The sequence below is a fragment of the Convolutriloba macropyga genome, chromosome 13, assembly GCF_964194025.1.
Source record: "Convolutriloba macropyga chromosome 13, txConMacr16.3, whole genome shotgun sequence".
Taxonomy (NCBI): Eukaryota; Metazoa; Xenacoelomorpha; order Acoela; family Convolutidae; genus Convolutriloba; species Convolutriloba macropyga.
In genome coordinates, this window is record NC_134480.1 from 12,026,655 (window position 1) to 12,044,038 (window position 17,384).

At 36.6% G+C, this 17,384-nt stretch overlaps 2 protein-coding genes across 2 annotated transcripts in view; both read left to right on the forward strand.

Annotated features, from left to right (window-relative positions):
- Positions 1–17,384, forward strand: part of LOC142351596 (xaa-Pro aminopeptidase ApepP-like) — a 702,879-nt gene that overhangs the window by 52,578 nt on the left and 632,917 nt on the right. The gene's annotated exons all lie outside the window — the stretch shown is intronic.
- Positions 41–1,659, forward strand: LOC142352185 (U3 small nucleolar RNA-associated protein 15 homolog). Its single transcript, XM_075404596.1, has one exon. It carries the CDS (start codon positions 87–89, stop codon positions 1,644–1,646), a length of 1,560 nt encoding a protein of 519 aa, XP_075260711.1. The 5' UTR covers positions 41–86; the 3' UTR covers positions 1,647–1,659.

Below are 17,384 nucleotides of genomic sequence, written 5' to 3' on the forward strand. Positions count from 1 at the left end.
TGTGATCAATAAATTTTAAAGCGCTAGCAACTTCGATATTTCTCTAGAAATTAAATTAGAAACTTCTGTTTCAGATAGTTTGTTTTATGATGTTCAAAAAGCTAAACACTGATTTTGTGTCCACTCCTTCGCGTGAAAAATCAGATGAGGAAAAATACTGGGATCAGTACCGACATCCTCTAAACTTGCGACTTCATTCCAGAGTTCATGCTATCAAATTCCTCAATCTTTCCTCCAAATCTTTCCTATGCGCCAGTTCGAACAAATTGGAATGTTATGAATCCCGAAATGGCGAGTCGGTGGCGTATTTTTTCAAGGAAAAGGTCACGTGTTGCGATATCAGGAAGGATGATTCCATGTTCGTAGGAGGGGACGAGAAAGGATATGTCAGGATTTTCGGTGCGAAGCAGAAGAAACCGTTGCGTATGATCAAAGCACATGATTTGACTGTTACTAATGTTAAGTTCTCAGATAATAAACGAAGTTTGATCACGTGTTCTACAGATTTTAAGGCAAAAATTTTCGACATAGCTACCAGTGAAAATAAGTTTTCTTACGATCAGTTTAAAGATAAAGCGACGTGTTTGGATGTTAAAGGGAATTCCAATGACGAAAATTGTTTTATTTGCGGATCTTACGACAAGACGGTTCGGATCTTTGATACCCGAGAACCGACCCCAGTTGTTTCAACTATTGACCACGGGGAAGGCGTTGATACTGTAAAGACATTTGCTAATGGGACCCTATTTGCTTCGGGCGGTGGAAGAATTGTCAAAATTTGGGACATGCGAAAAAACACAGAACCTATCAAAATGTTGGCCGACCATCATAAGCATATTATGGATCTATCTGTCAATTCTGACGAAACGCGAATTTTGAGTGCTGGAATTGATCGGTTGGTGAAAATTTATTCTACCGGATCTTTCGAATGTTTGCATACGCTTACGTACCCAGCGCCCATTTTGACATTTGACGTTGCAAAAGATGACAAATATTTAGCGGTCGGGATGTCTGACGAAACAGTGTCGGTCAAAATTAAGGTCGAACAACAATCCGTAGAAGATAAAATTGTACCTATTTTTTCCGAAAGAAAGCGAAAAGTTCTAGAGAAAACCGAGTTTCACATTGCTAACAACAAAACTCAAATTAAGCATCTCAAAAAAGAAAAAGAAAATAAAACCGAGGTCTTTTTGAGGCAGTTCAAGCACACAGAAGCCCTAAAAGCTGGAATCCAGTCTTTAAGAGGTAAGAAGTCGGAGGAGTTTTATGCATTGCTATTCGAACTCGAAAGACGTGACGTTCTGGATACGTGTTTAACTGGCATTGGTTTGACAGATATGACTGCATTGTTACGTTTTATCCACGAATCTCTGGGAAACCCGACGATGTTTGATTTGTCGGTTACCATTTATGAAAAGATATTGACTTTACATGGTGGTAACATTGATTTTGTGAATAATCAAGATGTTAATAAAATCCTGAAATCAAGTTTGCAAAAAGTGAAGAACAGATTAAAACTTTCTCGCGATATGACGACATTTGCTTCTCAGCTTGAAATGTTGGAAAGTGCAATGTTTAATTATTACCAAGATGATTTGCCTAAATCGTTTGAGCTTAAATCTGATAAATTAGACGAAAAATTTTAAGTTTTTGTGCTTATTTACTTCTTTATACGAGATGAGAGCATCTGAAACAACATCTTCTCGCACATTTAAAAGTAGTATAGTATCAGAAATATATGCAATGCTCATGTTTTCTTTTTTTTGGGGGGGGGGGGGTTAGGGGGAACAATTTTCTTTCAATGGCAGATTGTGACTGATCTTCAACTCTCAAATCTGAATTGAAACTTAATTGAACTGAAGGCACAACAGTATCGACAAACTCCATTTTCATATGTTTTTTGCCGGCCTCTTGTAACTACAGAAGGAACTGCAAGCTGCCCGGCTTTCTTGTTTTTCGTCGGTCAATTGTGAACAGCAAGCACCTCCATTTCTTCATTGCAGGAACACATAGCAGTATGATGTGAACGCTTTTTGAAAGCCGAATGTGAGATGTGAAATAAATTTTTTAAGGAATATCGACTGTTTGTGAGAAAGTATTAACTTTGTACAGAATCTGATTCTGTTCCTGAATGTTTAGTGCAGAATTAACGGAAACAATTGGAATATCTGCAAAATAAGTTATAAACAAGCTCTTTGCTCACTAGCTCTTAGGAACTAGTTATTAGTTCTGTGGAAAGTGTTCGTACCATAAAATTTGTAATGCGGTATGTAAAACATTTAGTTGATTGTTGTCAGGTTTTGATTTGTCATACCTGTACTTTTTTAAAAGGAGCCCAAGAAACTGATCCTAGTCACTCATAATTTCATTTTTTTTTCTAAGGCTTCATAGCATTACTGCCATCTTAAAAAACGTGAAATATAATATATTTTCTGTAATAGCGGGGTCTTTGTTGTTTTCTGACGAGCTAACATCTGAACCTGTTAAAACAAATCAGTTTAAAAATGAGTTTTTACTGGTTGGAAGAAAAGAATTTTTTAGACTAATTTTGCCATTGTTTTTGTTTGCTCAAGTTTTTCTGTACACTCCATCCTGGTGTCATTATTAGGCGGACAGACGTTTTTCCAAAGTTGTTGATACTCAAAAATGCTGCAATTTATTTTGCTGATGCGAGTTTTGTTGACACTACAATTTGAATCCGAACGAACAAACCTTCAATAAGAAAATATTTTTTGTATAATTGGAAAATTTTTGTAGACGCCTTTCAACTTGATCATTTTTGTCACGCGTATTTGCCTTAAATTGCTGTGAGCTATGACGAATTTCAAATGTAAGCGGGTACCCTCTGGTTTTCTGAATTAAAATTCAACTTTTGTCGTGATATTACACCAAATTTCGTAAAGAATTTTTACACCGTTGATTAACTAACTACTCTCGAACAAAATTTGTCGCAATTATTGTAAACTTGTTGGTCTTTTTTTTATGACTTCTTTGACTTCTCAGGTGATTTTTTCATGCTTTCGTGCTTCATTTTTGAGTGATCTCTATTGCACTCACTCCGAAGTAAAGCTTGTTGGTAAAATAAAATCGAAAGAAAAACTAGAAAGAAAAATTTATCTAGGCGACAGCCCCTAAAATTAAATTGCCTCGCTTGTCGTTCGAGAGCAATTCTTCCGACATTAGGCGGTTTATGTTCTCCTCCATTAGTGGTCTTGTCTACGCATGAAGTTGATATGATATTCAATGCTATACTGAACGTCAAAAGTGAGTTAAAGCCTCATCTTTACGAAGTAAAAATTTAACTTTTGACTCAACATTAATCCATCTTGCAATCAAATTGCGGAAAAAGTACACCATTGATCCCATGGCTAGTGATCTTGCCAGCGCATGAAATTCAGATAATACGTAACTGTAACTTATCAGATACCCCGATGTAAAAATGACGAACTGCAATTCTCACAAGAAATAGAAAGTTGTCACGAAATCACTCTTTATTTTTCATATTTTCTTTATAATGTTTAACGCAAATGTAAACTCAGTCATAGTTGAAGAAACGTGTGAAAACGATCGCATTTTAAGACAACTTTTTTGGAACAGTGATTTTTGGACGGAGTTCATTAACTGGGAAATTAGCGGTACGCATTATCTGAATTTCCTGAGTACGTAAGAATAGTAGCCAAGGTGATCAATGGTAGATTTTTTTCCGAATCTTGATTGTATGTTTTTTTGCGTCGAAAAACTTGAATTTTCACTTCATGAAACTAGTGGGTACCTTCAATAAGAAAATTTTTTTTTGTATAATTGGAAAATTTTTTTAGACGCCCTTCAACAGGATCATTTTTGTCACGCGCATTTGCCTTAAATTGCTGTGAGCTATGACGAATTTCAAATGTAAGCGGGTACCCTCTGGTTTTATGAATTAAAATTCAACTTTTGTCGTGATATTACACCAAATTTCCTAAAGAATTTTTACACCGTTGATTAACTAACTACTCTCGAACAAAATTCGTCGCAATTATTGTAAACTTGTTGGTCTTTTTTTATGATGTAAAAATGACGAACTGCAATTCTCACAAGAAATAGAAAGTTGTCACGAAATCACTTTTTATTTTTCATATTTTCTCTATAATGTTTAACGCAAATTTAAACTCAGTCATAGTTGAAGAAACGTCGTTCGAGAGAAAATATGCTCGTTTTTGTCACGCGATATTCAGTATAGCATTGAATATCATTTCAACTTAATGCGTAGACAAGACCACTAATGGAGGAGAACATAAACCGCCAAATGTCGGAAGAATTGCTCTCGAACGACAAGCGAGGCAATTTAGTTTTAGGGGCTGTAGCCTAGATAAATTTTTCTTTCTGGTTTTTCTTTCGATTTTATTTTACCAACAAGTTTTACTTCGGAGTGAGTGCAATAGAGATCACTCAAAAATGAAGCACGAAAGCATGAAAAAATCACCTGAGAAGTCAAAGAAGTCATAAAAAAAGACCAACAAGTTTACAATAATTGCGACGAATTTTGTTCGAGAGTAGTTAGTTAATCAACGGTGTAAAAATTCTTTAGGAAATTTGGTATAATATCACGACAAAAGTTGAATTTTAATTAATAAAACCAGAGGGTACCCGCTTACATTTGAAATTCGTCATAGCTCACAGCAATTTAAGGCAAATGCGCGTGACAAAAATGATCCTGTTGAAAGGCGTCTACAAAAATTTTCCAATTATACGAAAAAATATTTTCTTATTGAAGGTACCCACTAGTTTCATGAAGTGAAAATTCAAGTTTTTCGACGCAAAAAAACATACAATCAAGATTCGGAAAAAAATCTACCATTGATCACCTTGGCTACTATTCTTACCTACTCAGGAAATTCAGATAATGCGTACCGCTAATTTCCCAGTTAATGAACTCCGTCCAAAATTCATTGTTCCAAAAAAGTTGTCTTAAAATGCGATCGTTTTCACACGTTTCTTCAACTATGACTGAGTTTACATTTGCGTTAAACATTATAAAGAAAATATGAAAAATAAAGAGTGATTTCGTGACAACTTTCTATTTCTTGTGAGAATTGCAGTTCGTCATTTTTACATCGGGGTATCTGATAAGTTACAGTTACGTATTATCTGAATTTCATGCGCTGGCAAGATCACTAGCCATGGGATCAATGGTGTACTTTTTCCGCAATTTGATTGCAAGATGGATTAATGTTGAGTCAAAAGTTAAATTTTTACTTCGTAAAGAGGAGGCTTTAACTCAATTTTGACGTTCAGTATAGCATTGAATATCATTTCAACCTAATGCGTAGACAAGACCACTAATGGAGGAGAACATAAACCGCCAAATGTCGGAAGAATTGCTCTCGAATTTCAATAACAGCAAAAAAAGTGCTGTTTTTCTGCTTATTATGAATAATTTTAATGGTCAGTAATCCGCGCAATGATATCATTTGTAGCTAAACATTGAAGTTAGAGCAACGGTCACGTTTATACAGGCTTAAATTTATTTAATTTTCATGTGGTTTGAGTTCATAATTGTTGTCAATCACAATCATTTCGTTTCATCTTCTTAACCTCAGACGCTGAAGTAAAAGATTTTGGCAATTTTGACCGCGTTTTTTTCAAAATTGTTCTTAGCGCGCATTCTATGAACTTTGCGAAATAATATTGATGGACTTATCAAAATACTTTACATTTCTTTTTGAAGGCTGAAGCATTTTTATGAAACACCCGTAATTTTCATCTTTTCCATGTGTTGTGAATTGAAAGTTTGCATGAATATTGACCCAGAATAAAGTTTGCCAAGCTAGAGTCCTAATTTTTCAATTGGTTTCATAACCTAACAATAAGCGCGATCTTACTTAGTGGAAACCAAAAGGTGACTCTAAGTACTTTAAATAGAAAAAGTGCTTTTACCTTGTAAATGAGAGTCAAACACCCATTTATTTGTTGAAACAATTTCTAGAATAATGTCTTTTTACACATTTAATCACAATTTTCACAATTTAATCAAATTATGTGAGGTCTGGTTGACCTCAGCAACGTGGAGGTTGGATCAGCTCCTCATCGAAAAAAAATTATGCAAATGATTGATATTTTTATAATGCTTAAATTTATCTTACATGCGAGGTATCTTCGCGGGCTATTGCCCTACCGTATCGGCCCGTTGAATCTATCTGCCATCACTTCCAAACTTGCAAACGTGGTATTCGTTATTTTTGCGTCAATCATAACATATAAAACCATTTAAAATCTAGTAATTGTGATGCTCTGTCATTGTGTTTGTGCTTGTGGGTTTAAGAACTCACTCTTCTCTCTGTCGGCGTATGTCTGTTTATGCATATCTCTGTGTGTGTTTGTGGATATGTATCTGTCCCTGTGTGCGCGTTCATTTTTATCTTTGTAGGGGCGTGTGTGTGGGGTGTGGTTTGTGTGTGTGTGTGTGAATACGCGTGTTTTTGTTTATGTGTGAGTGTCTATGTCTGCTTGAGCGTGTGTGTGTGTTTGTGTGTGTGTGTGTGTGCGTGCGTGCGTGTGTGTGTGTGCGTGTGTGTGTGTGCGTGTGTGTGTGTGTGTGTGGTGTGTGTGTGTGTGCGCGCGCGCGTGTGTGTGGTGTGCGTGTGTGTGTGGTGTGAGTGAGTGAGTGAGTGAGTGTGTGTGTGTGTGTGTGTGTGTGTGTGTGTGGTGTGTGAGTGAGTGAGTGAGTGTGTGAGTGAGTGAGTGGAGTGAGTGAGTGCGAGTTTGAGAGTTGAGAAAGTGCAGAGTGTTGGTGTCACGCCCCTATTTCGTCCCCCATAGTTACGTGATGATTTTCCTTTAAATATCCATAAATAAGTGCTATAATTTAGTTCATATTCAGTTAGTTTCAATGCCATATATAGCCAGTATTTCCATCTAGGCCTGTAACACCTAATTTGTTTATGTTTATGAAAAACAACCGCAGATTGACAGTTTTACTAGCAAACACTTCAAGTGCCTAAAAAGCCTCAATATTTACTTTTTTGAGTTTCTTGAAGAAAAATTCACATAATCAGTAAATAACTTCATGAGAGATTATGTACTTGGTGAAGTAATTATTCTGATAAAGTAGGTGCTAAAACGGAACTTGTATATGTACTTAACAAACATCAAGAGACGTACAAAAGCCGGAAATTGCCCAACTTGAAAATCAGTAAATATTTGCGAAGGACCAATACAACTCAAGGCACAACCCTGCGGAACCCACTATCAGCAGAACACCGGATAATCAGCCTGAAGATCAGTTGGCCAGTTACTCTCAAACTTGATAAAACTTGAGAAACTTCTTACTAATGTTACTGATTAATTCTAGCCTAATTAATTAAAGATTGAACTGGAAATTCTCTTGAAAAACTTCCAAGTTTGATAGACTTTGTTAAAGCAGAAACTTAGGCTAACAGGACTCAAAATACAAGGCAAACTAGTGGATATATCACGCATCCGAACCGCTCAATAAAAGGCTATTACTAGCTAAATTTATTCAAAATATATCTGCTAAAAATCGTACTGTGAAACATCAAAATAAGTCCTTGTAAAATGGCAATTATTCAATTTAATTACTCCTCATATAAACCACAATAACACCACGAGGAACACTATTAAAAATCAGTGCGTAACATGGTGACAGGAGTTGATAACTGTTTCCCAGTTTAACGGACCGAAATTCCGAATAATTCTTTGATTAATTTGACATTTTCTTCTTTCTTTTGATAAATTCGTTATTTTCTTTCACTTCATTACCTCAAGAACCTTCAACCAACATCCAGCACTTCCTTTCCGAGCAAGACGATAACGCAGAAAGCAGTAACGAAGGAAAGAATGGGTGGAAACTGTGTTTGTGTCTTAGTGGACAAACTGCAACAAAAATTCAAAAGTGTTTGAGTAGACAATAACTGGAACAAACTCAACCACAGCTTCCACAACGGACAAAAACAACACAGGGTATTTGCAAACGAGGATATTGTGAGTAAATGAGTTTGTAAAATTAATTTTGGTGCTTTATTTATGTCAATTTATAAAGAACAAATTCTCCCCGCTATTAATAATTGTCGCGCTTCCCCCAATTTTGTTGAACATATCGAAGAAAATAACATTAACTACACCCATAACAGCAATAAAACACAAGCTCAGATAGTAAGCGTTTTTTCCTCTTCAGCTTATAAATCCATCGTTATTTATGTGCTAGATAAAGATGATAAACGTGTAGCAATTTATTGGACAGCAAAAAGTTTAAATCAGAAATCTCGCAAATTTGGCCTTATCCGTCACAAACTTCAATCTGATAGAGATATTAACCTTGACAACATCATCACTGATTATCAGATAACATCAGAATAAGCTAAATTACTGAAACCATCACTTAAATATTAACTAAAAGAGGGCAAAACATAAATTTAAACAAAATAAAAACAATTATATTCTATATCCCCACCCAGCTCCGGAGGTTAATGAATCAAACAGTGACTTCGGTCAATTATGCTGTTGCCTATCTGAGTGCAGCTTCCACAAGGCCTGTGCGGTCGTGGTCCCCACGAATTTTCCTAGACTAAGGGGCACTCTTTAGAGGTGAGACTTCGGCGGCCCATACGGCTTCAACGATATAAGTCTGACGATTCGACCGGAGCTTTAGGAATAGGCTTATAAGCAGCCCTTCTTTATTATTTTCTGAACGAATGGTTTCAGTAGTTTCTTTTCCGATATTCTTGTGCTATTCATTTGATTGTTTTCTTCTCTTAAACCCCCTTAATCGCTCCATTAAGTTAAGTGTGCTATTTAATACTTTAGAACGAAAATAAGACTGATAGAACGAAAAGTATATAATCTAAACGGGTAAAAAGCAAAATGGCACACGCGCAGATCAACAGCACGCCCTTTTCCGTATCAGAAACGGACAACTTTAACGAGTTCGAACAACTAATAACAGGTGCAATCGGAGTTGCAGCAATCGCAAACGCGCAACAAGCGAACTTTTTGCAGTTACATTTAAAAGGAGACGCCTTACGATACTTCTTAACCTTACCAGAGGCTACCAGACTAGTTTTTGAAGACAGTATAACAGCTCTAAGACACAGATTCTCGCAGGATGACTTGAGAGAAATTAGAATCATAAAGTTAGAGAACCAAAAGTTCAATCCAAAAACAGACACTGTAAAAAATTTCTTAGTAAAGTTAAGAACTGAAGCCAATAAAGCATATCCAGCACCTGAAATAGTAGTAGCGCCAGCTGGACATGGTGACCCTGAAGCTCGTAGATTCGAAAGAGAGACAGCAGCAAGAGATTCTGCCCTTCAGATGTCAGAAAACAGAAAAAACGAGCAGATAAAGCTCTTCTTTATTAAGTCTGCCAAACTGGCTTAAGCCTAAGCTCTTAGAAAGGCCAGAAACATACAATAGATCAGTTATGCATCTTAGCTAGCCAACAAATTGCAATTAGGGAGATGTGCAACAGAGAAGAGTACTTCGACGACGGTTTTAATGAAATAACGGAAACAAATACTGATAAAATGTTAAAAGCAATAACTACTATTTCAAATAATCAGAAAGAACTTGAGCAGAAACTTGAGCAGAGATCAGCACCTAAAAATGAGCCACCAGAACAAGGCCCAGTAAACATTTTTACACCACATTACCCTCAACAAGTCTACAGACAAAGTCATAGACAAAATTTCCGCCCCCAATACCAAACTACCGACCAAATTACCCCCAATATCAGTCTAATTATCGTCGAATTCAGCAAAACTATCGGCCCCAGCAACAGTATGTCCCTCGTACCAATAATTACCGAGAGTTTAGACCGCAATGCCCCTAGACCATTTTATCATAATGAACAGTCACAAACTCGGAATTATTGGACTGAACCTTCAGATAGCCCCCCATTTGTTCACCCAGCTTATGTTAATAGACCAGTTTATCGGTTCCCAACAAAAAATACCCGTCAAAACCTTCTTAGACAGGGTATAGTTTACGATAGTCCAGCACAAGACCGATATGGTATGCAAAAAGCAAAAGAATTTAGTCGTGCTGGTGCACTCCAAAGTAGAAATATGAGAGGTATGAAGTACCCATTTAATCAACAAAAAAACTAATAAAGCCACCCAACTTTAAAAAACAAAATAAAAATTATAAAAACTCAGTTAACCATTATAACGAAAGCACGTCTAGTCCTAGTTTAGATAAATTAATAGAGCCAGTTTATATTAAAAGTAACAAAAAGCGTAGAAAACGCAAAAGTAATAATAATAAATGTAAAGTGAATAAATCTGTGCAACTCCCAACACAAGTACCTCAATCCGCACCAAAGCCAACACCACATGTTCAGCAATTATTTAGCATTGTCCCACTTTTAGGCAGAACATTGTCCTATGTTAAAGTTAAATTTAATGGAGAATTAGAAAGACGCGCACTAATCGATACAGGAGCATTTGCCAACGTGATAAGTCGTGAGTTTTACAAGGAGCTAATTAATCAAAATATCAATTCAATAACAGAAATAGAAAAGCCAGATCTAGATAAAGTTAAAATGGCAAACGGAAATATAGTTAAAATTGACAAAGCAATTAAAGTTACATTTAAATTGGGCACACAAACATTTACAGAAGATTTCCTTGTTTTAATTGTCACAACTCCTGTAATATTAGGCAACCCATTCTTCGTTAAACATAAAGTTAGCATCTGCCCAGGACAAAGTTACATTAAATTCCCTGATCAAACATTACAAATAAATGAAATAAAGCCAGAAAAGCACCCCAGAAGAGTGGTAAAACGCAAAATATTTGGAGTTTATACACAGAAAAAGCAAGTTTTACAGCCAAATCAACAAGCAGTTTTAGAATGCAAGCTTTATGACAAACTAGAATCATTCGCTGACCTTTGTGGGGTAATAATTCCAAACGAAATCTTTGAAAAAGATAGTGAAGTAATATTAACATCATCTCTAAGTAAAGTTGCTGAAACTAACATTCTGTACATCTATGTCCTGAACATTACTGATCATCCAATTACCGTAAATAAAGGCGAAGAAATAGCCAAATTCTCATTCTTAACATCAGACCAAGCAGAAAAGTTGTTAGAAGTAGATCCTCAATTAATAAATGTTGCAAAAATGAGCGAAAATTACTTAACAGAAATAAATCAATTAATTCAAGTTACAGACACCCCGAAAAGAAAATCTCAACCAACGAAACCAGCGCCAGAATACGAAAAACTATGGTTCCCAACGCCTGAAACGTGCCCAGATCCGACAAATTTGTCGCCCTTGCAGAGAGATATCTATGAGCAACTGCTAAAACTGCAAGAAATGGAGAAATTAGATCCAAAGGGTAATCATCAGGATAAATTAACATTTTTGAGCAAGTTTCCGTGGGAAAAATCAGCCCTCAAAGATGAGCAAAAAGCAGTAGTAGGTGAATTACTAGTTGAGTTTAGTGACATTTTCGCAAAACACAGATTTGATGTCGGATACAATACAGATTTGAAAATAAAGTTAACTCTAGAAAGAAGCATACCAATTTATGAACAAGGCCCTCCAACAACTGTCCATTTGAGAAATGAGCTACAAGTCGAACTAGCATTAATGCATTACTACGGACTGATAACAACTTTGTCTCAATCAATATATAGTAGTCCACTTTTCGCACAACGAAAGAATTCAGGAAGACTTAGACTATTAATTGACTTGAGAAAAGTAAATCATTTGCTGAAAAACGATTATGTGAATACAAGTTTCCCAATTTCGAACATGAGTGATGCAATAAACTACTTTGCCGGGAAAAAAATTGTTTACGAAACTTGACTGTTCTCAAGCATACCATTGTGTGCAAATGGCAGATGATGTATCAGTGCAACTGCTAGCATTTAACTTTGCTTCGAGAACTTATGCCTATAAATGTCTTGCACAAGGATTGAATAAGTCAGTAACTGGATTTAGCTCCTTCATTGGACATTATTTGGACCCATGCCTAGCCTCAGGAAGTTGTACCCAGTTTATGGATGATATTGGAAACGCAGTAACAAATTTTGAACAATTGGTACCTTCTTTACGAGAAATCTTTACGTGTGTACGTCAATCAGGACTAAAATTGTCGCCCGAAAAGTGTGAAATCTCAACCGATACCATGAAATTTCTGGGAAATAACATCAGTGCAGAAGGAATATCACCAGAAAAGTCGAAAATAACTAAATTCCTTGATAAATTTAAAATGCCAAAAACAACAAAAGTAAAGCGATTAATCGGCTTCACGCAATTCTTCCGAAATTACATCCCTAACCTAGGTGAGAAACTAATGTCATTTTACAAGCTCCTGAAGAAGGATGCAGTAATAGAAACCACAGAAGAACATGTAAAAGCATTAGAAGTAATAAAGAAGGATCTAATGGAAGCAACAAATGTAACATTGCGATTGCCAAAACCAGGCTTACAGTATGTAATTCTTTGCGACGCTATTTACCACGGTGCAGGCTTTGTACTAATGGTGGAAGACTATGTAAATGAAACAGGAAAGAAAGAGAAGAAAACATACGCTCCCGTTTCGTTTGGATCGCATTTGTTTAATGCTACGCAATTAAAGTTCTCAATTTACTACTAAGAATTCCTAGCTTTGTACTACGCGCTGGACTACTTTTCGCACTATATTTGGGTATCAAGTAAACAAGTAATTGTACTCACTGACAATAAAAGCCTCACACAGTTCTTCCAGTCAAAAATCATACCGCCATCTCTTTGGAATTGTTTAGACAGAATACTCGCATTTAATATAGTAATTGCTCACATTCCTGGACGCACTAATTACGCTGCAGATTTCCTCTCTCGAATGGAGAACGATAAAGCAGAAACAATGTCTTTGAAATTAACAGATAGAATTCCAGTCAGAGAAATAGAAATTGATACTGAAGCACAAAACCCTGATATAGAAATGAATGCTTTATTTGATGAACACCAAGCACTTGGAAACCAAGTTACTGATGAAACCCTTCAACAATTAAAAACCCTGGGATTATACGAAGAGTACAAAAAAAGCACCTCAATAACGAATTAAAAGAAATTCAAGGCCTATTAAAACTCAAAAGAAAACAAGAAATAAATTCAATTGAGTATCCAAATCCATTAGATGAATTCCCAGATCTTACAGACAACTTAATTAGCCCTAACTTAGCAGATGAGCAGCAAAAAGATACAGACATTAGAACAGTTATAAACTGGCTTCAACAAAACAATCAACAACCAGGCTTAAAGTACGCTTCAACCAATTTAAAAAAGTATTATAAACATTTAAACAGATTACTTCTTGAAGGGAATGTCTTATACCGGAATTTTTATGATGATACTGGAATAGTACTTCATAAACAACTCTGCGTACCTCAGCATTTGTGGAAAGAGACTATATATAGACTCCATAATTCACAAACAGCAGGTCATTTAGGCATTAAAGCAACAATTCAAGAATTCAGAAAGCGATTCTATTACCCAGGCTTCACCGAACATTTCATTAGTTTCATCAAAAACTGCCTTACTTGTCTTCAACTTAATAGAGTACCAAAAAGCCACATCACACCAAAGTTACAACCAGTCAGTTCTCTACAATCATATCCAGGAGATATGCTACAAATTGATTTAGTAGGCCCCCTGAAGTCATCACAATATAAGTATGTTTTGAGTGGAACAGATGTTTTCACAAAGTACTTATTCGCAGTACCATTAACGAATGGATATGCTGACACAGTAGCCAGAGAACTAGTAAAGGTGTTCTTCCAACACAGCTACATTCCTCAAACAATACTTAGTGACTTAGCAACAAATTTTACTTCAGAATTAATGTCAGAATTAGCAAGTTTACTAGAAGTAAAGTTAAAACATGCCTCACTAAAGCACCCTCAAACCATTGGAGCAGTAGAACGATCACATGGACCATTGAAACGAATCTTGAAACTCAATACTGAAGAACAATGGAAAGACTGGCATAAATATGTTCCCTTAGCAACTTTTATTCATAATACTTCATACCATTCAGCGACAAATTGTTGTCCTTCAACTTTATTCCATGGCAGAGAACCCATAAAGCCCCTTGACATTCGGTTCTCTAGAAAAGTAATGGATGCAGTAGCAGTAAACTCTGACTTTGTAAATGAACTGCAAGATGCGATGATGCAAAAGTTTGGAGAAAACAAAGAAAAACTGACGACCGCATACTTGAAGTACAAGAAGTATTATGATCAAAAAGCATCAGCAAAACCAATTCCAGAAAAATCTTTCTGTTTACTTTTAAATCTTAAGCTATTAGAGCAATCAACAGTAATAGCTTCTCAAGTTCAGAAATGGCTACCATTATATAAAGTGGAAAAAGTCCTTACTGATTCTAATTACATCATTCGAAAAGTAAATACGAACTACACCCAATGTGTTCATCGCATCAGATTGAAGCCAATTAAGCCAAGTGAAACTCCTGAAGACCTCGAAGTCATCAACCCGGCAAACTTTCAACCTGATCCATCTAGAAAACACATGGAGCCAGAGCTTTTTGATTAACACATTCCAGAACTGATAAACGAACAGGAAAAGGAGATAAAACAAGCTACAAAAGAGAAACAAGATCCAGTCAGAGTGACCATAAATGTTCCTCCAGGTGGACCATTAGCAGGACCAGCAGTAGCAGCACCTCCAGCAGCACCACCGGCCCCACCAAGTGTAGTAGTACCAGCAGTTAGACCACGAACTGCCCCAGTTCATCTTCCAGTATTTGATTCCTCAAGTTCAGATGAAGCAATTCCAAATCTTTTTGACGAAAATAGTAGTTCAGACGAAAATTTAGCTGACCTAAATCTGGACGCAGAGCAAATTGCCCGAATACCAGTTAATCCGTTAGTTGCTGATGAAATCAGACAGCAAGAAGCAGAAGTTCGTGTTCCTCTAGTATCATCCTCATCAGATGATGAAATGTTTCTACCAGCTCAACAGCCACAACCGTCAATAGTACCATTCGATATTGAATCGCCTCCAGAAACACACGAGGAACAATTTGCTTTAACTGATAGAAAAATAAGAGCCAGACCTTATAACCCAAAACGAAAACCAGAGAAAAGTGCATTCAAATCAACAGACTACCAACAGCGGAAAAATGTACGCGGATTTAAATGTGATAGAGAAATAATGTTGCATGATGAAGATAGATCCAATCCTTACCTAACCAATCAAGTTAGAAGATCAGGCAGTGCTAGACCGAAAAACGCACGTGCCAGACTGGAACAAGAAGAAAAACGTGAAGCAATAAAAGCATCTGCACAAGCATCAAAACAGTCAAATACCCCAAGTAGAGAGACAAAATTAGATCAAGTAAGAGCTAGCATAGCAAAATATTCAGGGAAAAAGCCCAGCAGTTCGGCAAACAAACCAGTAACCAGATCTCAAACAAAAAACTCTTCACCAGGCTCCTCAAATCAAAACTTAAATCACTTTAGTCAAGAAATAAATGCAACATACCTAAGTTCACCAACAGATATCTTATACTCTCCACACTCTTTTGCACACTGTATATCAGCAGACCTTGCAATGGCAAAGGGATTAGCCCGACAAGTCAAAAGCTGGTACCCAGCAGCCCCAAGTGCAATTAGACTTAGATATCCACCTGATATTGGCTCAGTTTTAATTTACTCCGACCCCATTTCTGAACGTTATATCTTCAGTTTAGTAACCAAATCTAGATACTATCACAAACCCACATACGAATACGTATTAGCAAGTCTCTATGAACTGAGAGAAATAGTAATAGATGCAGGAATTTCACACTTAAGTCTTCCAAAACTCGCCAGTGGCTATGATAAATTGGATTTTAACATCATTTTTGAGCTTATATGTCAAGTCTTCGACCCTCTACCCATAACCATTTATATCCAATAGCATGTACAGACCCAGTAAAGTCTAGCAGTACCCTTCATTTGCCCTAAAAGCCCAACAAGCCTGAGCAACTTAGCCCTAAAGTCCAAAAATCGCCAAAAATTCGAAAAATTTTGACCTCAAATCCTAGTTATTTTGTTATATCTCACAGAACTACTTGTCCGAACCTGGATTAACGGATTGTTCTGAAAAGCCCTCATCCAGTAGAAGCGAGTCCAGCTATTACTGACCCCATTCGACGCGTTCTAAGTACCAAAAACTTAGCCTAAAATTGACCTTTCCGAAAATCCTAGGTTCACTTCAGAAAAATAGTCATAAAATTGTGAAAAATGCCCCGATCATCCCAAACTTGCGCTGCAGCATTTTTCAAGCCGAGGAAACGACATGCAAATTTTGAAGCGATTTGGAGAACTTTAAAAATTGAATGACGCTGGAGCCCTCAATTTTTGGCACTTTTCGAATCCGCTCGAATTCAATAACTCCACAAATAACCTCCAATTGACCCATTTTATAGCCCTAGACCATCCTACTGCTCACGCATGACATCCCAGTACCCAAAAATCCCGCCAAAAATCAAGAAAAGTTGAGTTATGACAAAAATACCGAACCCTACCAAAATGCGTTAAAATTGATAAAAATGTAGTGTAAATTATACCCCATAAATATGCCAAAAACTGTCCCAAATGCCCCCAGCAGCTACTCTCAACTGCCACCTACATGGTGCAAACTCAAACAACCGTTAAAACTCAATATTTCCAAGTATATATCGAAAAATGACGAAAAAACGAAAATTGCGCTTCGGCTTCCATCTACTGCTTCAAAAAGTTTGTCATTCTATTCCCCACCTGACCCGATAAAAGCCACCTATACCCCCTACAACCCTAGTGCAACCCCCCACTAGCCTTGTAGTACCATAAAAACCAGTCCTAGCTCATCCCATTATCAACCATGAAGACTTAAACCCAAATAAGCTCTGAAATTGCCACAATTTTGTCAGAAAAAACTCAGTTATTTCGCACTAGAGACCAAATTATCAACTTCTGACGGCAATTAACCATACCACCAGCACGCCCACATCTATAGCTCTCAGAATATGCACTCCCAGCCCCCTAGTGCCAATACAAGCTGAGAAAAGACTGCCAAAGTAACGAAAATCACAAAAATTTAAGTGTAATTTCCAACAAAAGTGATCAAAAATGCATCTTAATACCTAATATGCCCAGTTTTATTGTTTATTCAGTTAGCCCTACTCATGAGCAGTCCAACCATAGTTATTTCAATAATTTTGAACAAGTTTTTCATAGCCTCATAGCCAATAATCTATCCCCTATCTGAGCCTTTTCAAAAAACCCAGGTTTACTGCAGCAAAAACGTTATAACTCGTAAAAAAATTGTTGAAACTGCCCAAATTTTTGCGCTGCAGGGTTGTTTGAGCCGATAAAGTGATTCACCATTTTTGAGCTCAATCGAAGCATTTTAA